Source organism: Heterocephalus glaber, unplaced genomic scaffold, assembly GCF_053883595.1.
Source record: "Heterocephalus glaber isolate CG9 unplaced genomic scaffold, H.glaber_assembly_v1.0 deba00000676, whole genome shotgun sequence".
Lineage (NCBI taxonomy): Eukaryota > Metazoa > Chordata > Mammalia > Rodentia > Bathyergidae > Heterocephalus > Heterocephalus glaber.
This window is the reverse complement of record NW_028258156.1, coordinates 15,533,147-15,545,427: the sequence shown is the minus strand read 5'-3', so window position 1 is coordinate 15,545,427 and position 12,281 is coordinate 15,533,147. Positions and strand designations below refer to the sequence as shown.

Here is a 12,281-nt window from a genome sequence, read left to right as displayed (position 1 = left end):
AATACTGAAGGTTTTTATCCAATCAAGTCTTATTAAAATAGATGCCAGTTTATTTTTTAATGATCCTATTCTGTATGAGGCATGATAATTAAAATACATAATCAGTCTGCTGAAAATGTTTCATGCTAGTAATTGAAGAAGCTAAGAAAAATCCACATAAAAATTTTTTATATGAAAACAATCCTACGTAGAAAAGGAATACAACCAAGTGCAGTAGCGCACCTGTAATCCCAGCATTCTGGGAGGCTGAGGCAGGAGGATCACAAGTTCCAGCCCAGCCTGCGTAACTTAGTGATTTAGCCAAACCCTATCTCAATATAGAAAATAAGAAGAGCTGGGGATGTATCTCAGTGTGAAAGTCTGGGTTCGATCCTTAGTACTGAAAAATTTTCTTTTTCTCAGTTTATTTAACAGATTCTTTTAAAACAGAAATATTTGGTTTAAATAAAAGTTATATTATATTCTTAAGAACTTAACTATACAATAATATCTTGCCTATTATTTAAATGAGTACAGCGTGACTCTCAATTATTTTTGCTACACACAAATACTAACATTATAAAGAACACACCATCCCCGCCACCAAATGAAACTAAAAAAGTTAAGAACATTTTCAAGTTATAACTGTTGTCTTTTGGACAAACCTAACCTAGAAGAATCTTTCTCTTCATATTCCACTAATATGTGACACTATGGGCTTACCCAGAGTAAAGTCAGGAAAACTTTAAAGTTAGGAAAACTTCAGCTCATAGATCTATGACTTGCTGGCTGCGTAACTTTAGTAAGTTAGTAAACCTCTCTAAACTCCATTTTATTCATCAGTTTAACAACAATACTACCAGGTATATTTTTTTGTAAGGATTAAATAATCTAAACATGATGGCAGATACACAGATACTTATTTTCTTTTTTGTAGCCCTCTACCACTTACCCTTTTCTTTCAAGTCACAGAGAAGTAATTTAATCATTACAATGTCCAGGTTAGTATCTTTACTTCTAATGAATTCTGAGACCCTAAAAAACCCAAAAAGCTAAAACTTACACATTAGCATTCTCTTGGCCACAAGTAACATGCTTTAACATTGCAGTAAGCTTAATTCTTCTCATAGACTCATAAATTATAAGAGAAGTACACTTTGAAATAAGTCTTTACACCAGAAAAATTACAAGTGTTTTAATATATGCTTAATTAATAAGAATAAGTAATCAATTCACTAAGATTTTCCCCATGATATTCACACGTTTGGATAACTAATGAGATGTAATATTATCAACCACAGCAATTATTGTGCTTTAACAAAGCCAACATTTACAAGAATCTAATAAAAATGTAATTATCCCTTTACAGGAATAGTTTAAAATAGCTGGTGGGTAACAAAAGTATATTTGTAACTGAATAGGCTGGTATGAATGTCCTAGAGACCAGATTTTTCTTTCTTAGCATCATAAAATAAGTTGCAGCTCTGTAATACGCATCATGGCTAGAGCATCAGCAACCAGGTCCTCCTTGGGAGCCTGTGGTGTGTGTTGGGTTATGTGTGAGAAAAACGGTCAATTGCGAAGGGACAGAAGATTCTAGAAGTCACACTTCACACTGTAACTGCATACTCACAATTTGTAAAAAGAGTAAGAACAAGAATTGCTATTTCTGTTCCAACTCCTTAACATACTGAATAAATACTTCACACTTATGCTTGAACATATTACAGAATTTTAACAAAAAACATGATTCACATTTTCACAGAAGCTAATCTTAAGAAACTGAATAGACCAAATGAAGCAGCATGCTACTTAAATAGACAAAGGCTTAAGTATACCTCTAATTTCAAGTTGGAGTAAAAGGAAAGCAGTTAAGTAAAAACACAAGTTGGATCCCTGCAAGGAAAATATGACAAAGTATTGCCACACTCGGATCATACATTTCCTTCTTTTTTTTTTCTTTTTCTTTAATTCACAAGAATTCTATGAAGAAGAAAGCTACAGCTGCCTGAAAATTTGTTGCAAGCCATACCAACTTCAAAGCTGAAAATTACCAATACAGGCCAACCTAAAAAAAATTGTTTTTCACTACTATCTATTATAAACTATGCTTGAAATGATGGCCTTCAGGGAATGAAAATGTTTCTGGACACTATGTAATTAAAGAGAAAGGGAAGAGGAAAAAAGAGGAAGAAGAGAAAATACGTACCAAAAGGCCAATAAAAGGCTTTCAGGAAGATTAATCATGTAGATTTTATTGGTAATAGCTGGAGTGGCCCTATCAGTTTATTGCACATTAATAGACAAGTAGCCATCAAGTCCAGGATTGCAGCTTTAAAGGGGTAGTATCTGCACTCTCAGCTCTTTGCTTTACCTAGATAATTATCCTTAGTTGTTCTTTAATTTTCTTTTTACTACACAGCAGTACATATTATGGGAAAGAAATTCATAAAAATATTCATCATAACCTAAATGTCACAAAGTCGTCACTGATTTTTAACTTTAGTATCCTTTCTTAACTAACACTGCCTTGGGGACAGGTAATTTTAAAGAGAGCTTGCCTTTACTTTATGCCTATTTTTAACTGTTAAATAAAGTAATAGTCATCAAAAGGAAGGGTGAGAGTTTAAAATTTTTCCAAGGTTAGCTGCTGGCAAGTCAATGGTTCCCTTTTTCTTCCAAACAAGGTACATGGTGGCTGTTCTTTTAAAAGTCAGAAAAAAGCAGAAAAATTACAAATAAAGCAAATGTCAAGTATAAAGGGGTTAATATTTAATTAAAACCAGTTCTATCCACTGTAACAATGACCTGGAGCCAAACAAGGCGGAAGATGTATGAGTCATTCTTTCTGCCCGTGAATGAGACAGCTGATCTCCTCAGCAATTCCTCAAGACAAGCAGGCAGAACTGGAGTCCTGCCTCCATTCACAAAAACACAGTCCAGCATGAGCCATGTGGCCCAACCACAATCTTTTCGTGTCACACCCTTCCAGAGAGCCAAGCAAGTAAACTTGAACTTGCAATATAAACACACCAATTTTACTGCTCTCAGATCCATTAGAAAACATTTAAATAAAGGACAAGTTATATAAGGCTATAGATAGATAGACAGATAGATAGATAGATAGATAGATAGATAGATAGATAGATAAACACACACGTCTGCTTATATACAAGTGAAATAAATGACATTTATGTACGCACAAATGAACATAGTTAACCCATCATACTTAGTCTACAGAACTTGAATGTGCAAAAAATTAAGGTAGAAAGGAAGGCTAGAGGAAAAGGAAAAAAAGAGAAGGTTGGAAAGAAAAAGAAAAATCATTAAAAGAGTTCCTTATTTTTCTTCCTATTACTCAAGTTTCTATTAGAAGAGTGCAAGAGATTATTTCTGATATTTGTAGCATTTCACTTTGAATTAAAGCATTAGAAACAAATTTCTCTAAAGAAACTATATTTTATGTTAAATAAATTAAAGCAACAAAAAAAGCAACCTTTGCACAGTGGTATTCCTTTTAGCCAAAAACGAGCCTTCGGGCAATGGAACAAAATAATCATGAGTCCACTAAGCCTAGTTTTATACCACATCCGGTTTTAACATTAAAATGACTGTACAGGAGTAAAAGCATTAATTAATGCAGAAGCATAAACAAATTTAATCAGACAAAAATGAGGGCCATTTTCCTATGACAGAAACACCTTTAATGGTGGATACTGTAATGCTCTGAAAGGAAGAAAATACAAATTTTAGTTATCTTGCCCCTCAAACAGCTTCAATTCCTAAACAAACTGACCTGCAGTGACTTAAAATCTTAAAGGAAGCTGGGAGCCTACTAGTCATTGTCTGTAGCCAATTATTTTCTCTAATGCTAGCGGTCTGACTGTATTATTATTATCTTTAATTACATGATTATACATACGAATGAAAGGGAACAAAGTTACATTATGAACTGAAAGAAATTAAACATTTTCTGTAAATGAACTAGAAAAGCTCAGTTATATTTCATTAACATTTATTAGGATCCTCTAGAAAAACTATACTGTGTTATATCAAATCCAATTGTGTATTTAAATTTTTTTCTATTTTTTAAGTAGAATAAAGATGAGAAAATATTTACATATTTCCAATGAAAATTTAGAAGTATAATGTATTTGCTCTACCTGCTATCTTTAAATCAGGTCTAAAAGAGAACTGTCATATTTTATAGTTTTTCCTGGTTTAACAAAAAAAGAGGTGTTAGCCTCCCTATACACACATACATGAATCCACTTTTACTCAATTCTAAGAAATTGTATGGACTCCTTTAGTGCTTAATTCTTGACTCCTGGTTTGTGTAAATTACATAAATAATGCAGTTTGTATTGCTTTTATTCCTTACTATACCACATAGGCAAAAAGGAAAAAATCATGTGCACATCCAATGTTATGTTCCATTTAGAAAAGAAACAGAATTTTTTAAAAATAAAAATAAGTGTCTTATGACTGTGTATTGTGGTTGAAATATGCAGCTAGTGACAATAGCACATTTATTTAGAGACATTATAAAAATGAATATAATTTTAGCATTGGTGTTTAAAGTGAATTGAGGAAAAGTAATGACATCTCTAGTTTTAAGTTAGTTTGACAAATATTGGAAAGTTACATAAAACCAAAAGGCAATAAACCTTATTTGGATGAGGTAATTATAAACTTCAGTGTAGAAAGGTTGTTCCTGGAGATAAAACTTTGACTGAAAATGTGAAACTTGATTTACCACACCATTGAAAAACATTTATACCCTGATGGCAGCCAATTACTGTTGACTTTTTCCTCGAGGTTATCAATGAAAGGGAACCTCAAGACATTCAGACCCACAGCAAAATAACAGTCAAAAGTAATGTATGTACATTAGGTCTACACTGAGCTTTATTATTTCTCTGTTAGTTGTGTTAGTAAGCTGTAATAAGCAAGTTCAGGAGAATGCAGTCCCTTAACTGAGTTTTTTATATCCTTCGATTTCTGTACTCCCCATACAAGAGAATCCATTTTAAGTATGACTTTTTAGGACATTACTTACTAAGATATTTAAAACAGGTTAGGAAACAAGAAGATACCGTGATGCTGATAGAACTGATACTTGAACTCACTACTTATGGAATCAAATAACTGCAATTGCCTTTCTATCTCTAGCACTCTAACTCAAAAGACAAAGAATCAATAAAGTATTGCAAATAGTAAAATTACAATATGAAGTAGCCATGGAAAAATTTTAAATAGGCATCCTCTCTACTTTTTCTGCTGATATCACTGGAAATATTAGCTTTTCATTTTTCTTTAGAATAAAATGTTTCCTTTAACTTGTGGTATTTAGGTTAAACCTTAGATTACACACTGAAAGTGATATTAAAGTTACATTCTTCACAAACATATTTTCGATCCCTTAAAGAATTGAGTTTTCTTCTTAGAGGTTGGAAGATATAAGTGATGTTCAGAAAGAATTTTAGTGAATTGAAAACACTTGTTGGACCCCCCACCCTCAAATAGTCCTGCCTTATCTGTCCCACCTTTTCCTTAGAGATAAAATACATTTTATAATCCATAGTTATTTACTCATGACTCATGGATATGTTGCACTTGGTCACATTTATAAAAAATTTAACAGGAAAATAATTTAGACATTCTAATATATATCATTTCTCAAATATTTAGGGACTTGAGTGTTTACAAACACAATTGTCATATGACACATTACAACTAACTTGATTCTCATGTCTAATAAGATTTTTAGACCTGTTTAACTTCCCAGTGGGATTCTAACTCATGGGAGAAACTTGCTTAATTGCCAGTGATCTTTTTTAAAAGGGTCAAAATATCTTAAAATTCCATGGTCACTGTCTTGGCTGTGGAGTACTAGGAAAAGAAATATGTAAACAGTTCATACTCTGCTAATTTAGCAATGTTTTAATTTCTGGATTTCCAGAAGGAAAAAAAAAATAGACAAATGTAACTGCAAATAAAACTAGAGTAGTTTCGGCATCTCTTCTTAGCTAATATTGTTCAAGAGATGAGATAAATCATCACAATATTAGTGTAAATAATGTATTCATTTCTAAGACCAAAAATCAATATGGATGTTTTGGACAGGAAAAGAAAAATTTTTCTCATTATCAGATTTTTTAAAATTATATTGACAAACTTTTGCTTACACCATGACTGGATAAATTAATGTAAACTATTTTGAAAATGCTTATTCTAAACTGCAAGCTCATTCATAGTTTGTAAATAGTAGCACACCTGGGTATTAATAAAACACTCAAGATTAATTTCTGAATTTAATTAAGCTTATTAATTCCTTCCTAAGTTAAAGCCTGTGCTCCTCCAAATATATCAGTCATTTTCCAGATTTTATATAAAACTAAATCTGCAGATTTGGTTCATAGATATGTTAATAATCACGGGTAAGAAGATTCCATTCAGAGTTCTAAAAGATAAACTCAGATAAATTATTCAAATCGCTTTTCCAAGCTATTCACAAGTCAAAAGTTAAAAATACATATATACGTGTGTGTGTGTGTATATATATACATATATATATACATATATATATGTATATATATACACATATACTGATTATAGAATGGTAGGAGTCTGTTGCAGATTCCACATTTTAAAATTCCAGGAACAGAGTTGCTATGCACATTCAAAATCTTTCAGCAAGTATACTGAATCACTTGGAATCAATCACATTTAAACATCTTAAGACTTAACAAACCTTCCACAACAATTAAAATAGCTATTTAAGTTATTTTTGATAAGCAAATAAATTCTCTCATAAATATAATATTCTCACAACCTTCAACTTAGCACAACTAATAGATAAAAGTTAACACAAGAACCTCCCTGCAATTTTTTTCATGAAAAAGTTATATTTGACTATATGGCTTATGTTGCAATAATAAGTAATCTATTGCAAAAACTTTCATTTAGAAAGACAAGCAAAATGACCTTTAATTACAATCAAAACTTTCACTAATATTTACCTTTTATTAACATACAAATACAATCACCCTTTACAAGGACTAGTGGGAAAGCTATTTAACTTAAAAGATTCATAAAGATTGCAAAAGCTCTTTGGAGAACTAGAATATCAGCAAAACAAAGAAACTTATTTTACCTGCTAATAGCAACTTAGTCAACAGCATACAAGACCACTGATAAAACATCAGTCCATGTCAAAGTAGCCACAACACTCGAGTCCCATTCAGAGACCCCCTCTCTTTCAACCACCTTAAAAATTTGTCTCCAAAATTGCAGATTTCTCATGGTATGTGAACACACCAGTAACACAATTATACTCAGTGCTCAAATATCTATAATTTACTCTTTTGTTTCCTAAAAAACAATTCATAAAACTAACATTTCACATTTACTCTGCCCAATCCAAAAGGAAAACTTTAAATTTTAGATGCCAAGAAAAATCTCTCAACATTAGACATTTCTGAAGATATATAAAGCTTTACTGAAGCAGTATCTCATTGTTTCTATATATAAAGTTGCACACTATAGGAGATATAGTAGGTTGCACCATTAAATTTTATCAAAAAATAGTCTAAAATGCCTTTAAATGTCTCCTTGTTATATTAAATAAACCCTAATAAAAGTGACGAAATAGCAAAGGTCAGTTTCAACAAACACCACATGCATAATAATACACAGAAAACATTTTTAACATCCTTAAATCCCCCGAAGATTTATTTTAAACCCATAGATTTCCTAAGTAGTGGATACACACCTAATGTTCTGTGTTGTGAGCAAGGTGGAAAGAAGACACTTGCACTTAAATCTTGAAGCATCCCGTCCTGATGAACCCAGAGAAACTAATTTCTGCCATCAGAAAAGTCCTCCACCAGAACACCAAATAATGATATGCGCTGCTCTAAAGGAAACAGCAAGCCAGCCGGGTTCTGGCTCTAGGAGGTCTCTCGAGGTACAATAATATAAACCTGATCAATTGCAATTAAAATCTGAACAGAGGCTTAGAACTTGAAGTCTTGGTGCATTAGTTCTTGCCAAAAGCAGATGTGATTGTGAGCTGGAAGCAATTTCTCCTGGTAATTTGTGATGACACTGGGTAGTGCCGCCCCAGAGTCCCCAAAGACAAACTCATCAGAGGCTCTAATGTATGCATGACACATGAGGTGGCTCTTTTAGAGCTCAATTAATTGGGCTGAACATTAAGACAGCAAGTTCAAGACTTTCTTTCCCCCCTCTAGAGTTGCTTTTCCCCCTTTTTAGGCATTTTTTTTTTTTGCCTTACCTTCTGCAAGCCATGTTTCCTGCAATTGACTTAGATCTTGAAAGAGTTCTAAAAAACAATTCAAAGACATAAACATAAGATTTGAAAATCTTTAGACATTAAATGCAAATGTTTGTTATAAAATTGATTTTAAATACGAATTTAATTTGGGGAAAGGGAGTGGATAGAAAAATAATATTCATAATAAATAGCACAGTAATCCTACTTTTGATGTCTATTAAGCAACACTTTAAGAAATTCTTTAGTCAACCAAATAATAAAGTCAATCACCTTTCTTTTTTTTTCCTGCTTTTTAACAAATAGCTTAATAAGTAAATGTAGGGTACTAAAAAAAACCAAAAAAAACCATAAACCAGAATTTTCAAAACATGCTGAAGCAAAGGTGGTCTATTCACAGAAACCTTTCTCAACTCTTGCTAAAACAGTAGTAAAGGAAATTTGGGAAAGACTGGAAAGCATTTTATTTACATCACCTGAATCTTACATACATGTTATAAGAAGTTAATTCTCAAAGTACTGTTTTCAGGTTTAATGTCTCAAAACTAAAAAGAACAACTTGAAATACAAATTAAATTTTGTATATTAATAGATTTATAAAAGTCAAAGACATATAATCCCCTGGTACTGGTTTATTATCTAGTCCCAAACTGTATATCGTCACACCAGGGAGACAGGAGATGCCCAAAAAGTATGAGATTTAAGAAAGTTTCAGTATTATTCAGTACATCTAATTTAAACTGCATAACTGAACTTTGATAATTAAACCTAAGTACTTTCAATTTATTATGAATGCCCCCATATGGCTGAAATAATGTATAATACATTGACCTCCAACCATCAGTTCATAAAAGGAATGTACAACCTAATTTCCCAAATAGTATCATAAGTATTAATTAGGCCTTAAGTATGATACAGTGAACACTTTAAGGTCTATTAACAAGATGTTCTGACTGCATCATCTAGTTATCAAACTTGCCCATGAAAATTCTGATAATAGTATGTGCTTTTAGTATAAAGATGATGAGAAAAGAAACATCAGTTTATGTCATTTAACTTGTAATAAAGTAGAAAGAAAAACATAAGCAGTGTACATAGCATCTTACTTTGTCCTTCTGTGTTGGATATTTTAAGTTGTTATTTTAGTGTATGGGATTAGTTATATGCCATATGGGCAAGAGTAAACACGAAACAATGAGTAAAAGAAGAATGTCATTGTTGAGGTTTTTTTCCTTCTTTCATTAGTTTGCGACAAGTTCATAAAATATTCTCTAATGCAAACTGTTACGTTATGTAAGCTATTCCAAGTAAAAGTCTTGGTTAAATTCAATAACTTCAAAGTTTATTATTTTTTAGCTAAGACCGAAGTTCTTCCTTTCTTAGTGAGGGCAGAGAATGTAGGTAAAAAGGGGGGATTCAGCTCAGAATCGAACCTCACCTTCTGAATCATGAGCCAGATCTCTGTTAATGAATTTTCTTTTCCTGACATTTGTTGGTTTCTCGTTACAATTTCTCCCACGCTGACTCTACAAAGGGAAAGATAAAATCCTTTTTAAAAAATGTAAACCTCAGATGTCACACACAAAAGTACACATGCATACATAACAAAATCCTACTGGATCCTCTCTGAATAGAAAAATAAGTTTATAGGATCAAGTCTAATATTAATTTTCTGCCTTTATTTGACAGCGAAAGCTTATGCTGAGAATTCAACAGCAGGGGAGAGTTGCTCCATGCACCGATCCTAACACTACTGTTTATCAGTCATATATATTCATAGTATTTCAGCATCAAAACAACATCAAGCTATTACACTTAAAGTCGTTTTTAAGCTGAATAAGAGCTAGATTAAACTACAATGAATTTTATTCTCTCAGAAAGCCACCCTCAAAAAATAAAAGCAAAAGGAGTGGAGAAATGAAAACAAGTGAGAGAGAAAATGAGGAAAAAAATAGCAAAAATCAAAACACCCCATGTAAACACAATGTGTCAGCATTTGTCTCAACTTCTTTCTTTTCAATGTGGCAGACAAACCCAGCCACAAACTTTGAGTTCAGCAGCTGCTGCTGCCCTCCATCTCCTCTTCCACTCATCTTGGGCACTTTAATCAGAAAAAGGGATCTTAAAAACAAAACTACGCCTTATCCAAACCACTGAAAGGTAAGCTCATTTTGAAGATTGGGCTTCTAGAAGCAGAGTCGCCCTACAGTGGCAACAAAGCAGATAAAGTATCTGCAATCCCAACCCCCTGCCCCTCCCTTCTCCTTCACTCCCTCTCCCCACCCCTCGGCGGAGTCAAGTTTATCAACAGCAACTTTCGCACTGATCACTCACATTGGTGACCATGTAAGGCACTTGCTGGTCATAAAATCCATCCATTCTGCTGCTCTTCGCAAATATTAGCTCAGTGTTTTATATTTTGAGCATTTATCTGGAGATTTCCTCGGGATCTGGACTTCTATCAACCTAGAGGGGAACAAGATGGCTTTAGGCTTTAAAAAAAAATCATGAATGAAGCTCTCGAATTTGCATAGCTAATTACCCTCCGACAGTCCCATTCACAAAAATAACCCTCCCTACACCGCCTCCTTCACCTGGATCCTAAGAGAGCCAAGAGAGTTCACAATTTACATATTTTCGGCAGTAGCAAAAATCCGAACCGGATGCGCTGTATTTATTTACACTCTCGATGTTTCCCTGCGCGTCGGTGTACCCCGGACAGCTCTGATTCGCAAACGTGTGCAAAACTAGCAATGGCGATCAAGGAGACTTGCTTTGCACCTAACGGGACTAAAGAGACGAGATACCTCTTTCAGAAGGATAGTTTTTGCAACCCATAACCATGCAATTATCTGGAGAGACACAAAAAGTTGTTGGAAAGACCCACCTGAAGGCCACGCTAGGCGAACGGCTGCAAAAAATTCCCTCCAAATTTAATAAAAACATTAATTATCGCCCAGCACTTCCCCTTGGAAGCCGAAAGCGCCTCTGACAGAGCTCAATTCGGTGGTTTTTCCTCTACTTCTCCTCCAGGGGCCTCCAATCCAAACTGATGGATCGCTGCCTCCTATTGGCTCCACGTCTCTTTCACAAGATCAGATTTCGGGCTGTCAATCACGAGGCTGGCGGCCCCTTCCCGCGGGTCCCCTGCACCCCTCCGCCCCAGCCCGCGCTGCTCCAGCCAGCGCGGGGTCCGCAGCTGGGAAAAGCCACGGAGGAAACCGACTTCCTCCCTAACTCCCTGTTTATTGTTAAGGCGTCTGGGGATACTGAAACCACGCGGTCCGGGGCGCCCGTCCTCATTGCGGGTGTGTTTGGTCCACTACCGGGCTGATTCCCCAAAAGCCTCGCTGGAGGCTTTAGGTGTACGCAGCACTCACGTGCAGTCCCCTACGTCCGTGCCCGCACCCCAGCCCCCCTAAACCTCCAACCCTTCTCTACTCGGCCGGACCAGGAGCTCGCCTCGATCTCTAGTCTGCTTCCCGCTACGCTGTTGGCCCAAGTTCTCTCCTTTCTCAACACTGCCCACCACTATGGTTATTCAAACATTTCCTAACCCATTTTCAACTGCCATGAGCTGCCATCGTCCGCGGGAGGGGAAAATAAAGGAAAACCGAGGGAGAAGCTGAGGAATTGCTTACGGGGGTGGCTGCGTTGGGAGGGAGGACTGGGGAAAGTCTAAAAATCAGACCGCTCCCTCCTGGAGCGCTGGGGAGGGGAAATCGCTTCCTGTCCTCCGCGGGGGTGGGGAGGGGCAAGCGGGGCCCGGTGGCGCGCAGGTCTCGGCCCGCGGCTTTCCTGGGCGTCGCTTACTGGACCTGACGCTTTCACGTCTTCCCGAGCTTTCAAACAGCCCCAGCCCGGGGTTGAGGGCGACAGGGGAGAGGGCTCGAGTTGCAAGGACCTTGCCCCCCCGAGACGTTCAGGAAGTCCAGACTGCATCCTGAGGCCACCGGCCCCGACCCTGCCGCGGGGCTTGGAGCCCTAAAGCGTCACTTTAGAAGCC

The 12,281-nt window shown here is 35.7% G+C and overlaps 1 protein-coding gene across 9 annotated transcripts in view; it reads right to left on the bottom strand.

The window, feature by feature from the left end:
• Nucleotides 1-11,338, bottom strand: part of Etv1 (ETS variant transcription factor 1) — an 86,938-nt gene extending 75,600 nt beyond the window's left edge. For 2 of the 9 annotated variants that reach the window (XM_087206705.1, XM_087206707.1), the window contains exons 1-5: nt 11,163-11,338; nt 10,870-11,065; nt 10,610-10,741; nt 9,714-9,801; nt 8,279-8,326 (exon numbers count right to left, since the gene is read on the bottom strand). In XM_087206705.1, coding sequence (XP_087062831.1) covers nt 8,279-8,326; nt 9,714-9,801; nt 10,610-10,654 — 181 coding nt within the window. In that variant the 5' untranslated portion in view covers nt 10,655-10,741; nt 10,870-11,065; nt 11,163-11,338. Of the gene's footprint in view, nt 1-7,753; nt 8,051-8,278; nt 8,327-9,713; nt 9,802-10,245; nt 10,496-10,609; nt 10,742-10,869; nt 11,066-11,162 lie in introns of those variants that run through there. The other 7 variants (XM_087206708.1, XM_087206709.1, XM_087206706.1 and 4 more) reach the window with 6 other exon arrangements.
• Between the last annotated feature and the right edge of the window lie 943 nt (nt 11,339-12,281).